Here is a 16352-nt window from a genome sequence, read left to right on the forward strand (position 1 = left end):
CAGTTTACAACAACTGCAGGGGAACGTAACAATACTCCTAATAATGACAGGCCGCATACTTAGTGCGCTCTTTGATCAGATGACTCTGACAGTGGGATGCGTTTCCAATAAAGAACTCTGTGCGATCAAGGTGTTAACAAATGGAAAGTAGTTAAATTCACATTATTTTAAATAGGATCCGTAATGTGAAATACTGCAGGTCAAACAGGATACTCTTCCCAGGGTGCAGACTAGTAACCCATTGAGTACACCACATTAAAGCCATATATATACATGCCGGACCATAATCCATGTACTTTTAGCAAATCAACTGTGTTTTTTATGCGGGTCAGTTTGTTTAAAAATAATTTCTTTTTTATTTTATTAAATTACAAATCATCAATGCCAAGCAATGTTTCTTTAATGTTGCAGTTGCAAATAAATCAAATTCACTTTGCAAATTGCAGGCCAATTTGCTTTTGAACTTTGCTTTTTATTTGAAATTGACGCTGGTGTGAAAACGACATAATTTGTCGAAGGTTGTTTTCATGCTAAAACATTACGAAGATGCCATTTCACAATTTTTTTTATTTGGCCATTTATAAGAACCGTTTTTGTCTGTGACAAAAATAAAATGAAAAACAGAACATAAGCAAAATACAAATACCACCCCCCTTTATGTGGTCACGGTCAGTAATAATAATAAAATGTCAATGCTGACACTTCATTTGAGGCGATGGACTGTGTGTTTCACTGCTGCCCTCGCAAGCCTCTTTCAGCTCATGAACAGTGACAAGCACACTAGCAGTAACAGGGCTACTGGGTTTTCCAGTCGGACTCCAATTTCCAGGCACCGGTGAGATAACGCAGCCTTATAAAGATTAGATCCATTCCCATCTGCAGCCAACTCCAAAACGGCACCAACTTTGACCCTAAATTGTGCAATTAAACAAGTGTTCGTTACCTCATAGTGGAAATAAGCTTTTTTTGTGTTATTTATTGTAGTGATGTATTTTATTGTATGGGTCTGAAGAGCAATTATATTAAAAAAATGACAGCACAAACCTTCGATTTCTGTCCAGTTAATGGCCACTTCAGCTATAGGGATTTTATAACACTGAGCAATGTACAAGAGTTCAACATCAAATGCCCTGCATAAAAAATAAGGTGCATTAAAATACATACATTTCAGAATGAGATGCTGAGTGTTCATTTGAGGTTATAAACCTCCTCACCAGCGTTCCACATGAAGACTGGAGAAGGTTTTCAAAGCCGCTTCACGGGTGAAGAGCTTGAAACCGCATTGTGTGTCTTTAATCCCCCTTACACAAAAGAACCACACCAGAAAGTGGAATCCATACATCAGGAACGTTCGGAATATAGACCGCTGTTACACGACGAAACAGAAGTATATAAATGCTAATCGCTGAGCTAAAGAAAATTAGGATTTTTCACATACGTAACAGTTATTGTTATTCTGTTGATACTTTAAGAAACACTTTTTACCTGAGCCACTGAATCTTCTTCCAGATGAGCTCTAGATCCACACGAGATTGCCATGTTCTCCTGCATGAAAATGCAACAAAATCATGGCTTTGATATGCTGTAATCTAATTAGCATATCTACTGCTTTAACCTTAGTCAGCAATGTTCACTCATATTAAGTTTCGCATAACAAACACTCAATTTTCTTGTCTATTTTGGTCTACAGACAGTGGTGTCTCACAGGCTTGGGGCTGATGCTTTGAAGAGAAGCTTCCACTTTTTCAAGGTCAGCAAACATGCTTGCTCCATCTGCATCAGCCATGAGAATGAGACGTCCACGGCAGCTTAAAGTCCCCTGAAAATGTAATCCGCACAAAACAAAGTATCAAAGACAGTTCTGCAGTTTCTATCTTAAGTTTTATTTTGTATTTTTACCATTCTCACTGCACCACCCTTTCCACGGTTTTTTACCAGCGTCAAGACTCTCACTTTTTGCGCTCCATACTTTCTTGTGTATCCCATAGCAACCTAAGGATGAATAACAGTAAAGTAGTGAACTTGAAAGCTCGGTATAATTTCACAAAATTTGTTTATTAGAATAAAAAAATACCTCTGTAGTTTTGTCTTTGCTTCCATCATCTACTACAACAACTTCGTAGGTGAATGATGGATTCTTTTTCTGAAAAAGTTGACAGGAGAACAGTTTAGCCTTAGACAGTGAGGCTTTTGGTATAGCACTGCCCCCTGGTGGTGTAAAAACACACTGCGATATTAAATATGTATTCATTTGCCACAACCCGGAAATAAACTGTTAAAACAACCAGTTAGCAGGGGTATCCACAAGCTTAATTCACTTTAACCAAATCGCAATGTATAACACTAGCCTGTGACTTCACACCAATCATGGAAGTAAAAAATGGGGGGGGGGAAAGGACGCACCTGTCGTTTCTCCAGGTATTCCATGGCTTCATCCATCATGACAGGCACTGTTATAAGAAAGATACATTTCCTATTTAAATGAATTAATGTATAATTTAGTTTTTTTACACAATAAGGCCTTTCTTGTTTTCCCATGATGTTCTTTAGTAAAGGCAGATTATTCATTTAAATTCAAATCCCCCCTAGGGCCCCTAATATGAGTTTGTTATCAACAGACAGTTAAGATCATGTCAAAACAACTTACATCTGAGTTCTTCATTGTATGAAGGCACCACCACAGACAGCTCCAGCGAGTGAGGATCCAACAGACTAGGGAATGACTCTGTCTTGCCTTCCGCAGTTAAAAAGCATTTCTCCTTCTCGTGGCGAGTCTGATCTACCATCTTAGCACTGACATGGGCAATGACAACAGCCTACAGAGACAAACCGACAACTCACTGACATGTTTTGCTATATGGATTGCCATTTCCACCAAAAGAGGCATTTCAAGCATAAAGTTTCATTAAAGAACTACATAATAAAGATCTAAACAATGCAAAACACACAATAAACAGTCAGCATAAAGAGATTTTACCAGAAGAAAGGCGACCAGCGCTAGAGACAGCAGACACTGTATTAATTCACATATACAGCAATCCATTATCCATATCCCAGTCAAAACAGCACTGCAGGTAAGCTGTCACCGATTTATGACCTCCTATAAAAATCCTCAAAACTAGCCTTCTTGTGATTTCATGAGGCGGAACACATATGAACGGGTGTCGTATTAAATTACGGGGGGAATTATTACATTTTCATTGTTGAACTTTACTTCCACTCACAGAGAAACACCTACGCGGAAGTCGCAGTCACAAACCACATCATCATCACATCGGGCAAAGAGATAGCACGCCGCACACAGCGCCTCGGCGGAAGCAACACTTAGCGCCCCCCACTGGACCGGAGGGCAGCGGATTTGCGTCTTACGTCAGACCCGTCTTCACGTGGTGCGTCTAAACATCATGGCGGCTGGATTCAAGTAAGTGCAATGGTAGAGAGCATGAATCACATGTACAGAATAAATACGTTGACAGCAAACATGCATTGGTTTGGCCTTGATCAAAATATAATTGAGGTGTTATTAGGGGTGATGACAAATGTAATGATATAACCTGGTGATTCATTTCATTTTCAGAACCGCAGAGCCTCTTGAATATCACAGGAGCTTTTTGGTGAGTTGATCAGTATTCCGTATGCTATCAAAACTTAAAGATAAACTGTAAGTGATTTAGCTGGTAAAGGAGTGCTGAACTATAAAGTGATCATATGATGTTTAACAGAAAGAGAATTGTCGTCCAGATGGAAGAGAATTGGGGGAGTTTAGACCCACAACGTTAAACATTAGTAAGTTTGAGATGCACTTTATACAATTACTTATTTTAATATAAATAGATATCAAATGATAAGACATAATTTTCTCAATGTTTTCCTAGATTCTATAAATACAGCTAATGGATCAGCAATGGTGAAAGTCGGGAATACCACAGTAATCTGCGGATTAAAAGCTGTAAGATTCATTTCCAACGTTTTTATAAAACTATATTGAGTTAAAGTTACAGCATATTTTTGCTTGCAGGAATTGACAATGCCCCCCTCTGATGCTCCAAATAAAGGCTATATAGGTATTTTTTCTCCTACATTTATTGCATGTAAGAGTAAATATCATTTATTTTAATATTGTATCATTTAAATTAGCCTAGAAACCTATTCTCACGCAAATAATGAATCTAAAAGATGTGTTTTTTATATCAGTTATCTATGTGCTTTGGTGCATTTGTTTACATTTCATTCATGAATGTTTCTCTCTGGTGTTCAAGTTCCAAATGTAGATCTGCCACCCCTGTGCTCATCTAGATTCAGACCCGGTCCACCGGGAGAACAGGCTCAAGCAGCCAGCCAGTTTATTGCTGATGTTATTGAGAGGTACAGCTCAAGACACTAATATTTTTTATTCTCTCCTTAATTTGAGCAAGTTTGCACTTGTTAGTTGTTAATGAAGAAGTGAAAACTAACTATATTACTTCTTAAAATGTTTGTTTTGATGGTATTTACTTTTTCTATTCCACAGTTCAGATTTAATAAATATGGAAGAATTGTGCATTGAAAAAGCAAAGGTACGTTATTGTAGCTAACATTTTACTTTTATTATGAAGGTAAAATATCTATATGTCTACTCATTTCATCATAAGTTTGCAAATCCAGTTAATCATTTTTTTTTAGCTTTGTTGGGTGCTGTACTGTGATATAATGTGTTTGGATTATGATGGGAATTTACTTGACACCTGCATCATAGCTCTGCTGGCAGCTTTAAAGAACGGTGAGCTTTTCTTCCGCTTCTATCAGTTCCTCCTCTCTGCACCACTGCTGTTCTTATCAATAATCTTTCATATTTCTCATCTCAGCACAACTCCCTGAAGTCACAATAAACAAAGACACAGATTTAGCAGAAGTTGACATGAAGAAAAATAAACATTTGAATATCAACCGGCACCCAGTTGGATCATCATTTGCAGTATTTGACGAGTGAGTCAAAGTTTTTTGGGGGGACATTTACCACTCATTTGGTCCTATATAACGAATAAATTAAAATAATTAAACAAGTTTCTTCCATACTTACACTTTCTCTTTGTGCAGTACCATCACCATCGTAGACCCAACAGCAGAAGAGGAAAGCTTGTCTACAGCATTATTAACCGTAGTAACAGATGAAGAGGATCGACTGTGTGCAGTCCATAAACCAGGTGAGACGGGAGTGGGAACCTTGTCACCGTTGGCACCTGTTGTTTCATGTCTTGTTATCAGATGAGCTTTTGCTCTTTTCTAATACCTGTATGTTTGAATAATTTGCGATGACTTTTGCCCGGAGAAGAATAAACAGCAATTTTGTCCATTTCAATTTTTGGTTTTAGGTGGCACTTCACTATCTGCTGAGAAACTGCAACACTGCATAAATCGCGCCGTAACAAGAAACAAAGAAATCAACAAACTCCTGAACAAAGTGATGGATAGCATGAAGATGTCAAAATAAACACACACACTGTCATTTTTTTATCTAAAAGTTGTATTTTCACTGTCAATATATACTTTCCTTTTTATCACAATAAAACTGCCGACAAAGACCATTTACAAAAATTCTGCCTCAGTGTTCAGAAATGTCTTCCACTCACACGGCTTACATTTTTTTCATAAGAATATACACCAACTCCCCACAGTATAACAAAATGCCGTTTTAAAATGTGCCGTATAAAAACCGCACATGTAATTGCATGCTGGGTCAAGGCTGCCTATCACTCTGACATCCAGCAGTAGAGATTTACTTGTAACGTTGAGCAACAGGTGATTGAGGCATATCTGTACGGCCCTTATTAGTGTGCGTAGGGTCCGCTTTCTCGAGCCTAACGGGCTTTCATAGAAAGGGCCATTTGGAAGGAGAACAGAGACAGGATGCCTCGGAGGACCCTACGAGAATTGTCTCATTTCATGTATTTCATTTTAAAATACGGTAATACTCTAAGGTCCCCTGCTCTAAAAATCCTTGCCATAAGTACATCTATTTGTCTGGCCTGAGGTTAGGTGGCCAATTCCTGTACCCCTATAAACGTAAAAAACATAGTCCGGTCAGTCCGTAAAAATCCGAACACAGTGCCATAGTTGTCTTTCTCATGATGGGTGAGCAGGCGGGGCCGAAGGTCATGATTTGGGGAGGGGCTGTGGCGTGCTGCGTTTCCTCTTACTTCTTGGCTGGTTGGCGGAATGTTGCCGTGGCAGCACCGCCTGTGCCGCTGCCCCCACTGCCATACCCATTTGCTGCTGTTGCATTTGGTGCTGCAAGAATTGCAACTGTGCAAAGGGAAGAGAATGACAGGAAATTAATTAGCAGCGTTTGAGAAATGGGGTCTGCTCTCATGGCAGCCTTGTCTCAGTATCTCTCCCAAACTTTTGATTGTAAGCTAAAATTATGAATTCTAGGTAACCGTTTGAACACTCCCTTTGTGCCACAAAACGAAAATACTATTATTGCAATTGACAAAGCTGTCTTCAGTGTATGTGCAAAGTCAAACAGTGATTCAATACTTTGTAAAGGTGCAGTGAAAACAGAATTTTACCTTGATCTCAAATATATAAGCTACCAGTTAAAAGTGTGGACACATTTGACTGAATTCGTGTTCATTATCTCAAAACCTTGCCAATTAAAAATACATAATTTTTAGGGCTGTCAAGCGATTAATCGCACCCAGAATCATTTTTCTAAAACATCAGTAGGTGTGTCCAAACGTTTGACTGACATATTATATCATATCATAACTGGCTCAGGTAGTGGAAACGTTTCAACTGAAGCAAAGCTGTGACGACAGTAAATGCTCAATAATAATAATACAGTGAATGTGGATGCAGTGTTGGACAGACATCAGCGTTGAGGTTGCAGAAGCAAGGTGAGGCTGAAAGAGAACGAAATGAGCAAAAGCAATGGAAAAGACAAACGCTTATTCATAAAGAAGGGGATGAATCAGTACTGATGGATGCTGCTTTTGTTCATCGATAACCTTGTAATGATCTCACACGTACACACACACACATCTGCCATGCTCTTGTTAGGTGTCAGTAAGACAGCAACTTCAAACTCGCATTTCAGCCCAAACTAAAGCAAGATTTTGAGGGTCAGATGCAGAAGAAAGGCAACAGGTCCGATAAAACAAAAGTGTGTCATGCTTGGAAATAAAGCACGGAACGAGAAATCAAATATAGCAACAAACCTACCGATAAATATATAAAGATTTAAAACATTTCTATAGTTTTGAGTTTTTTTCTTCTGAGAAACATGCAGCTCAAGTGCTTGCACAGAGATACGCTGATGCCGCAAGCTTGATATTTAATGCAAAAGGTAAATAAAGGTCAATAGAAGGTTAACACAAGACAGACAAGAAAATAATCTATGAAGAAGTAGCCACGAGAGAACTATGATGAAGGACAGGGTATATCTATGAAGTGTAAACAATGAATGCATAGACATTGTATAACAGACAATGTTCTGAAAATCTAACCTAATATAGAGTATACTTTTAAGCTGATGGGGAGATTCAAATTGTATTGTCTGGTATTAATTTACTATTAACTAATAACAAATGGAAAAAGCAGCATTACTCTCAAAATTGCTTCAATAATGAAATAAATTCTGCTTATCCTTTAACATTAACCAATAGCTGGACTGGCCTTGATGATGTCAGCAAAGTTGTTTAAGAGTTAAAACTTCAAAATTAATAATGAGAAAGTGTAGTAGGAATGTAAACAGGGCCAATTTGGATATTAGGTTGACATCAAAGGCCTGCCAGAGAGGAATCGGCATCTCTCGCTCATCCGAGGGTCAAAGGTCGGTCTGATATACACATGTCTATGGGTGGATGAGGTCAAAGTTGCTGCATTACTTGGATCTGTGGCTGGTGCTGTTGCTGTAGCCTCGGGGACGGCAGGCCAGGCCCGGACCCATCCAGACCACAACCCAGCTGGGACAGCACTACCACGGAAAGAGGGGAGGGGTGGAGGAGGAGGAGGAGGAAGAGGAAGGGAAGAGAAAAAGATCAGGGTGGGGAGGGAGGTCACAGGAAATAAAAGGTACAATGTAGCAGAAAGAGGAAACGTGGCATCCACCATCATGTTAATCATATGACAACCAAGATGATCAAATTAAACAGGTCTAATTGTCTTTGGTTGATCTATGGTGAGATTAGTATGACACGCTACAAACCTAAGACAGGGTAACTCCATTAGTACAGCTAATGTTTGTGTTAGTGTCTGTTAGATTGACTTTGACTACATATGTTCTTGAGTTACACAGAGAAGTGGCAAAGAAATTAAACCGGTTTGAGACCCTCTCTGCGTCAAGTGTGTGTACGTACCTGCTGCCTGTGGGGACATGAAACCTCCCACTCCAGTGAGGTTGATAACTGCAGTCTGTTGGGCAGACAGTCCCTGTCCTGCCGTCAGTCCTGCATCAGCCTGGACCACAGAGGACAACATTCAGTTATTCTGCACACTTGTGCAAATTTCTTTAGTTCAAATCCACTGCATAGCATAGTAAATCTTGGTTTCAATATGTAAAACCAGATTTTCTTAAAAACATCCAATTGTTTTTCAGAATATTTTCATTTTACTCCATTTAAATTCCAATATATAATGCACTCGGACAAGTAGGGTCGTGTGACTGTCATAGGAATTTTAGCAGAAAAAGCAAAAAACAAAAAGAGAAATAATTAATTACTATTTTTAAATGATGCCTTGTGCAAGGTAAAGAACAAAATTATGTTTATTATGATATTCATATATGTTTAATCATTTAAATCTTTACTGCCATGATGTTTCAGTAAGAATGATGCAAATAGAGACACCAATATTTCAGCTGTCGATATTTATTCCAGGTTGGTTTGCGTACATTAAATTAGAAATATGTTTAAAACTAAAACACATTCAACATATCTTTATTAACAAAAAAATAAACATGCTTAAATACATCTCAATCTTTAAAGTTCAATAACCCATTCAAAGAATTTGAACCAGTCCAAGCAGCCGAATACAATATTTTACATTTCAAATAATAACGCAATGTTATTTTCTATTGTATTTCTTTTATCAAAATATAAAACAATAAACTATCCTCATCCCTATTCAAAACGTATGAATGGAAATAGTTGTTTATTAAAATCGGTATTGTCCTTTCAAAAAATCCTATCTGTGTATTTGGGACAACACCAGTGTCATAGTTTCATAAACTGTGTGTGCTATGTCATTGAGATTTCTGACTCACCGACTCCCCCTGCTGCTGGGGACTGGAAGTGGCAGACTGACTGCTCTGCTGCTGCGGGGAAAACTGAGACAACTGCTTCTGCTGTCTAGAGTTAATAATCAACGGCCCTGTGGGAATCTGAAAAAGAAATAGAAATAAGTGTGACGTGAGTTTGACAAATAGCATTGCAGCAACCATCTCATTATCTCCTGAAGCCTCCTCACCGGCAGAAAGTTAAGCGGTCGTAATCCAGGGCTGCTGTTCAAGCTGAAGGGCCCACCTGCATGTACAACATAAACATTTGACTCTCCACAACAGATGAAACATAAGTCTGTTCCTCCTCTCAGATGTTCTGAAACTTAAACTGGGTTGTTTGGTTAACTATGAAGATGCAGACTACCGAGATTCATTCCCTAGGTCTCCAGAATGGTGAAGCATTGTAATTACAAACGTTCTTGAAGCTCAATATCAATTTTTATTCTTTAACAGGACTAAAGAAAAAAGTTTACCCGTCTGGGCTGTGGGCTGCATGGCAGGAAGGGGTCCAGGCATGAGACCACCAGAGGGCAGAAGCCCACTCAGGGGGATCCCAGAAGGCAGAGAACCAGGACTACAGCCCAACATTGGGTTAGAACCGCTCATCAGAGTCTGTGGACTGCTGTGTGAAAGAATGATTAAATGAATTTACTGTAGAAATCACTCTTAAGGTATAATGTGGTTGAAGAAGGAAAAAGGAAGCTCTTACCAAACAGAGCCCACCACATTGATGAAGTTCAGTCCAGCTGGGTTGGTCATGACCTGTGAAGAGGTGGTACTGGAAATGGGCAAAGGGATATTCATGACTGGCAGAGCCTGACTCAGGGCCATCTGCTGCTGTGCAAAAGGTGTCAGCAGTGTAGGCTGCTGAGGGGGGGCGGGGTCCTGCAGGGTGGGCGTGGTACTCTGAATATCGGCAGGGTGTGGCGTAGAACAGGGTGTGTTGGTGGGTGTGGGTGTGGAGGGCTTGGGTGTTCCTGATCCTAAAGAGGAAATTCAAAGTTGAGGATGAGATATTAACTCATATATCAGGTTATGTTCATGTTGATGGCATTTCTGGTTATGGATGGGAGACGCTTACTCTGCATGGGTGAGAGAGCAGCAGGGGACAGCAGACCGTGTTCCATTGAGTGTTTTCGGGAGAGCGACGGATTCTTTGTGGGTGGAGGGGTTGGGCACTTGAGATGGCCACTGGAGGCCTGTGTATTGTATAGGTTACCTGGATAGAAATAAAAACTAGATGTTTCAAATGCACTTTTAATCCATTCCGAATGTTTCACAGCTTTTAAAAAAACACAGGTTAAAAGCTTAAAACAAATATTGTCCACCTGAGGAGCTGCAGGCTGAGCCGGATGGCAGTTTGATAGGAGGCGGTCTGTGTTTCACACCCTTGCCTAAAACGGAATTCTGGACCAGTGCTGAGAAACCATCAGCCTGCATAACAACAAACATCTATTTAAAACTCTGTAACAGCATGTATGTAGATTGCTGACATGAAATACTTTCTGGAAGTTGTCATTTCCTACAGTGACATACACCAACTGAACATATAAACAAATATCTGTAACTACTTTATTATGCATCCAAGGTCACTGTAGTTCACTAAAACAACATTTCTGACAAACATTTTTGCTTTTGGATAAAAAGTCTTTAGTCTAAATGTTTTTTGAAAAAATGTGCCTCAGTAATTAAGTTGAGGAACTAAAAAAACATTAAATATATGAATGAAAAAATCATTAAAATAACCTTATATAATGCTATATGAGTTTAATTTAAGTTGAGGCACAAAAATTATTTATATATAAATAAAAAACGAATAATTAATTAAACCTTTATAGCACCGCATAAAAAATTTATTGACAAAAGTACATAACAAAATTATTAATTAATCAACAATAAACATTATACAAATATTTGTTCAAAATATGATATTTTTCTTATAATCTTTCCCACACCTCTCATTAAGAAGAAATGTTGTATCTATTTATTTACTTAATTGATTTATTAGTATTGTTTAATAACATGCTAAATAACAAAAAAGGAAACAATCATACATAAAGGAACCGATGAATGTCCTTAATCCATAATGACACGCGTACAAAGGGTTTCTTACCTCAGTCTCTCTTGTAGGGGAGATCTGGCCCTGCGAGCCCACGCTGCCTGAGTTATGTAATATTTTAACCGGACACTTCATGTCTTGCTCGTATACCTCTCTATACTGCGTCAAAAACCTGCAGCAGAGGAACATTCACATGGATGTGCGCTCATTATAGATAACTACACAGTGTGATCCCTACAGTGGTTTATACCGCGACAAAGCACAGCTCCTGTACTTACCGGTCAGCATCTGTCTTTGAACCAATGAGGAATCTGCAAAAAAAGAATTCTATGATCAAATCAAATAACTGACTCCACTGAACCAGTTCTAACTTTATTACCAGCTTTATGAAACAATACCTACAATAAATACAGAAAGGCTTTAAATAAATAAAAAATATCATAATTTAAGGCTTACGATGGGTGAATGATATGCAGGTCTGTGACGTCCTCCTCCGATTTGGAGTCTTTGGCGCTATAGATTTTGCCGTACACAAGCGGGTCCCCTGTAGACTGGAAGAATGTAACTTTTGTTCTCTGTGGCTGTCCCCCAACTTCGCACTCGAAAGTGTAGTCGTCCCTTACGTCCTGTTCAGAGGAAGAGACGGCATGTCGTCACAAAAGCAGACCAATGATAAAACTGCCGCAAGATGTCAACACTGCTACAGAAGCACTTCCGATTTCAGTTTTTATTTATGAATTTTTTAAATATTTTAAAAATATAGTTAAATCTTTAAGATATTTGTTTAATGTTTTAAATTGGTTATAAATATTGTGTTAGTTGTATTTTGTTCAAACGTTTGTCTAGTGAAACAGGAAGTTGAGCATTAAACAATTATTATATTATATTATATTGATTATATCAACCAAAGTGGTCTATAAAACCATCTTAAGAACACTAAGAGTATGCTGTTATAAATTTGTGTACATTTAATAGTTCACACTCAGCTCTGCCTTTGTAGTTTTGCAAATCTCTTTTGTGCAATTTTAAGATGTTCCTAACGGTTCAGTGGAATACTAAGTGAATATTTGTCTACTGTAGGTCTGGAATGGCTGTCAAATCGGGATTTTACTTTCTCAGTTTGATGCTAAGACTTTGTGTCTCCTCAGTGGAGAACACAAAAGAACAACATTGCAACCGAAACAAAAGTTTATTTTCTCACACTTGGTAGGTTAAAATAATGTTTTTTCCTGAAACATTTCTTCCTCTTTGGCTGAGAAATGCAAACTGAACTTCAGTACTTGAGAAACCCAAAAATGACCCAAGCAGGTTTCTGGCTCAAATTCAATTGGCTGCAGAATGTTTCCTATCCTCCCTATTGGCCTTTCCGGTCACATGACCATTAAGTGGGTGGGGCAAATGAAAGTGTGCACACAGATCAGAACTGACTCAATGCCTAGGTGTGTTTGGTTCTCTGTATTTGTCAGTTTTGAGTTTGTACTCTTATATTATATTTATTTATATTACCTGTGAAGGCCAAACGGTGGGCTGAGAGTCATCTAGTTTCACAGACTTCTCTGCCACTGCGTATTTCTCAACCTGGAAGGAGAGTAAGTTGACTTAGATACAAACCTCACAAAACATGCAACAAGAAGCCTGCAAAAACATAAATACACCCAATATACAAAAATATAAATGGAGGAACAATAAAAATTTATATTTCATAACACGTCTGAAGTTAAAAGAATAATCTGCTTAACCAATGTACAGAAATGTATTTCTATTCTGAGAAGGAATTGAAATCCACATAATAGCAACTCACGTCAATATCCGATGGGATCGTTAGCTGACAGCTGCTCTGTTTCCACATGTCCACACACTGCAGCACAAGCAAGAGCGTTATAAACCAACAGTAATCAACCACACATTAGATAAGATCACAAGTCTGACTTACGTTTCCAGCTTTGGAGATCTTGAGGTCTATCGATGGAGCAGGTTTCCTCTCTTTCCTCCTCTGCAGGTAGTCCAGGAGTCTGAGCTGTGGCAGTGCGGGGCAGTGGTTCATCATCTCCTGCTGTCTGTTTAGAGCTGCTCGTGAGTGTCTTCTGAAACATCTGCACGGAGAGGAAACACCACGGCCACTTCAGTCAATGACAACAAGACTCATATGCGGTCATATATCTTCCTTAGTCTGGACATCGGGATCTTTTAATGACATATTTAATGTTAGTAAATACAAATATCAATTCACATGCTGCTCTCAGATGCTGCACAGATTCTCACAACGTTTGTAATCAGATTTAGTAGACAGAGCTACACACACAAAGAAGCTTAATAATGAACACAACAGAAAGAACAGCGCACTAGGTTTACCGTTTCATTGACCGCGTGTTCATCTTCTGCTTGTTGTAGAGCAGACGGTTGGTGGTGCAGGTGACAGAGATGGAGGGATCCAGACACAGAGGTTCTGCTGTAGCCAGAATCAACTGACTCTCAAGCTGAAGTTTATCATCCTATGAACGCATGCAAACCACATGATCATTTGAACAAAAAATCTGCATTCCGCGCAACTCTATAACACAAGCTCCAAACAACTCGTACCTGCGTCCACTTGTGGTGATCACTTGTGATAGCATGAACATCACAGATAAGGGTCTGGGATGGAGAAGATACCACATTTACCACATCAAAACATTCAATTTTTTTAGAATAGATAATCTATAAAAGGGTAGCTGACAAGTAAATCTATACATTTGTTCTATGGTGTGACCGCAAACATTTAGAAAAAACTAGCATAAAAGAGATTTAAATTTTTATTTGATTTCTAAATATTGATAATACAAATAACATTATTAACCGTTTCTGAAAATAAATAAATAAATTAGCTGTCACACTATAGGACTCATGTACAGTATATTTAACAACTACCCAAAAGGTCAAAGCATTTCTTTTTCAAAACAGTTTAAAGTGCCCAAAGAGAGGATTCAGATTAAAGTCACTCACCTGCATAGTGGGTCTCAGCAGTACGTATCGACTCTGGTAGGTGGGCATCTTTGCATTGCCAGACTGTCGGTAGTCCCTGACCTCAGCTATGACACAGCCACAGTGAAATATGTTCACCTGATGGAATAAAGCATGATCAATGCTTGAAAAAAGAATCATGAATAATGTAAGCTATGTTAATTCTATACAATTTGCATGACTGATTAAATTAGCAATAATCACTGACCATTAAAACTATGAATTACATGATAAAACTTTTTGCAGAGTGTATGCAAAAACATAAATAATAACATAAAAACAAATGACTGAAAAGTCCAAATAAACACATAGACTCACCTGTGATTTTTCTAAAAGGTCTACAAGGATCGGCGGGAGCTCCTCAGCATCCAGGTACTCCAGCAACTCCCCTTCCTCATAGCGAAGCCGAATTGTTTCTGAATCTACAAATAAAAATAGTCTCTGCTTAACTATCATAGGTATTAATGTGCACATGATAAGCTAAGCTGATTCAGAAAAATGGTACAAAACACAGCGGACAGTACCCGATCCATTCTTTCCTCGGAGCATGAGAGAGTATCCTTCATTTCCAGGGTACAGGTTGACCACCAGACAGGAGACAGACTCCTGCGATACCAGCTTCTCTAGTAGATTCACATTTCTTCTTAGTTTCTACAAAAAGAGGACAGTAACATGCATGTGTCAATGTCAACATGAAATAAAAACTGACTTAATTTGATTTATGTATACTTAAGATTGCAAGGCATGTTATTATAAACACAAAACATCTTGTTCTCACAAACTTATGAATATGTAATAGCATACATGTGTTTGTGTTTAAGGAGTGAGAATTACCTTCAACTCAGGTTCCTTTTCACACTCTTCAATATATAATTCATAAAGTTTCTGATATAAAGATTTCTTTCCAGTTGAGGATACTCGTCTCTTTGCCGGTCGCTGACGGGCACTTTCAACAATGTACTAAATACATAACATTATAGTAGTGTTATAGCATTGTAGTTATAGTAAAGTATTATTATATTCTATTGAAATTCTTCCACACACTTATTGCATTTAGGCAGGCAACACAACAACACAATTACAATAACCATTATGAACCAATGAAGAAGCAATATCTAAAGAACTAAAATTCAAGTAGAAATACATACCTCAGCCCGATCCAATGCATATTCTAGAACTTGTTGCTGTAAAGAATTAAATAATAATAAAATTTTGCTCGTAAAAGAAATGTCAAAATCTCTAAAAAGTAAACTATTAGGAATGTTATATTATAAAATCATGCTTACCATTGTGGTCGCTAAGTGACAGGAGGCGATGTTGTATTACACCAGCACTGTCACCTCCACACGCACACCATTCAAGCCCTGAGAAGGGGGGGGGACAGATCAGAAACACACTCCATGCTAACATTTACCTGTCATCTGACAGCTTCCATTCACAACTCAAACCAAAACCTTCAACAACAAGCACACGATTGCGAATTAAGTTAGTTTGAGACATGAAGACAGTTCATTGAGACAGTTGTGCATCTGTGCACATGTGCAATCTCAATAATTTGCAAACAAATGCGGTTAACTTCAACATGACGATTGCAAAGAATGTGTTAAATAATGCAACATGAATAAACGACATGCTTTATTGAAATGCGGAGGAATATGAGCACAGCAGAAGAAAACAAACTTCAGTTGGAGCTCCAGCAAACGACTGACTGGCTAACCACAGCTAACAGCTCACTTAAAATGCACAAATTCAAACGACACGGACGACTGACAAACTGGGTCATTATGTGACAATGGCGACAAACATCAAAGCCGACTTGCCAATCAAGTTGCATCACCACAGGCAGGAAATCCAAAGCAAGAAGCGAAATAAATGTTCCAGTGCCTTCAATGAAAAAAACTCACAGCAGCCATTTTGTTCCAGTGTAACAACAAAGTCCAAACTTCCGGTGTGCGCGCGAGCTGGAGGCGGAACCAAGGATTCGCTTCTCGGATTAATTGTGTTTTGCTGACTTCTCTTAGTTTTCACATTTTCTTA

At 38.5% G+C, this 16352-nt stretch overlaps 3 protein-coding genes across 6 annotated transcripts; 1 reads left to right on the forward strand and 2 right to left on the reverse strand.

Moving 5' to 3' along the window:
* Positions 1–321: 321 nt before the first annotated feature.
* On the reverse strand, positions 322–3336 carry alg5 (ALG5 dolichyl-phosphate beta-glucosyltransferase). The gene is made up of 10 exons (XM_079448615.1): positions 2978–3336; positions 2648–2816; positions 2404–2450; positions 2075–2143; positions 1900–1992; positions 1706–1819; positions 1486–1545; positions 1215–1366; positions 1045–1130; positions 322–911 (listed from the first exon to the last, which is right to left on the reverse strand). Exons 1-10 carry the CDS (start codon positions 3041–3043, stop codon positions 796–798), a joined length of 972 nt encoding a protein of 323 aa, XP_079304741.1. The 5' UTR covers positions 3044–3336; the 3' UTR covers positions 322–795.
* Positions 3298–5629, forward strand: exosc8 (exosome component 8). The gene is made up of 11 exons (XM_079448616.1): positions 3298–3421; positions 3578–3614; positions 3723–3786; positions 3876–3949; positions 4019–4064; positions 4260–4365; positions 4511–4556; positions 4663–4759; positions 4845–4965; positions 5077–5183; positions 5352–5629. Exons 1-11 carry the CDS (start codon positions 3405–3407, stop codon positions 5468–5470), a joined length of 834 nt encoding a protein of 277 aa, XP_079304742.1. The 5' UTR covers positions 3298–3404; the 3' UTR covers positions 5471–5629.
* On the reverse strand, positions 5492–16310 carry supt20 (SPT20 homolog, SAGA complex component). Of its 4 annotated transcripts, none has more exons than XM_079448612.1 (24): positions 16220–16310; positions 15602–15679; positions 15464–15499; positions 15150–15275; positions 14840–14966; positions 14634–14737; positions 14298–14414; positions 13896–13949; positions 13668–13807; positions 13249–13408; positions 13117–13173; positions 12822–12893; positions 11772–11941; positions 11594–11626; positions 11370–11487; positions 10585–10690; positions 10338–10475; positions 9966–10239; positions 9730–9878; positions 9445–9500; positions 9242–9358; positions 8337–8436; positions 7866–7954; positions 5493–6282 (listed from the first exon to the last, which is right to left on the reverse strand). In XM_079448612.1, exons 2-24 carry the CDS (start codon positions 15602–15604, stop codon positions 6133–6135), a joined length of 2496 nt encoding a protein of 831 aa, XP_079304738.1. In that variant the 5' UTR covers positions 15605–15679; positions 16220–16310; the 3' UTR covers positions 5493–6132. The 4 variants fall into 4 exon arrangements, with proteins under 4 accessions (XP_079304739.1, XP_079304738.1, XP_079304737.1 ...); XM_079448611.1 differs by having other exon boundaries at positions 16136–16303; XM_079448613.1 differs by lacking the exon at positions 7866–7954 and having other exon boundaries at positions 5492–6282; positions 16136–16254.
* Positions 16311–16352: the final 42 nt, after the last annotated feature.

The sequence above is a fragment of the Barbatula barbatula genome, assembly GCF_947034865.1.
Source record: "Barbatula barbatula genome assembly, chromosome: 24".
In the NCBI taxonomy this organism is placed as follows: domain Eukaryota; kingdom Metazoa; phylum Chordata; class Actinopteri; order Cypriniformes; family Nemacheilidae; genus Barbatula; species Barbatula barbatula.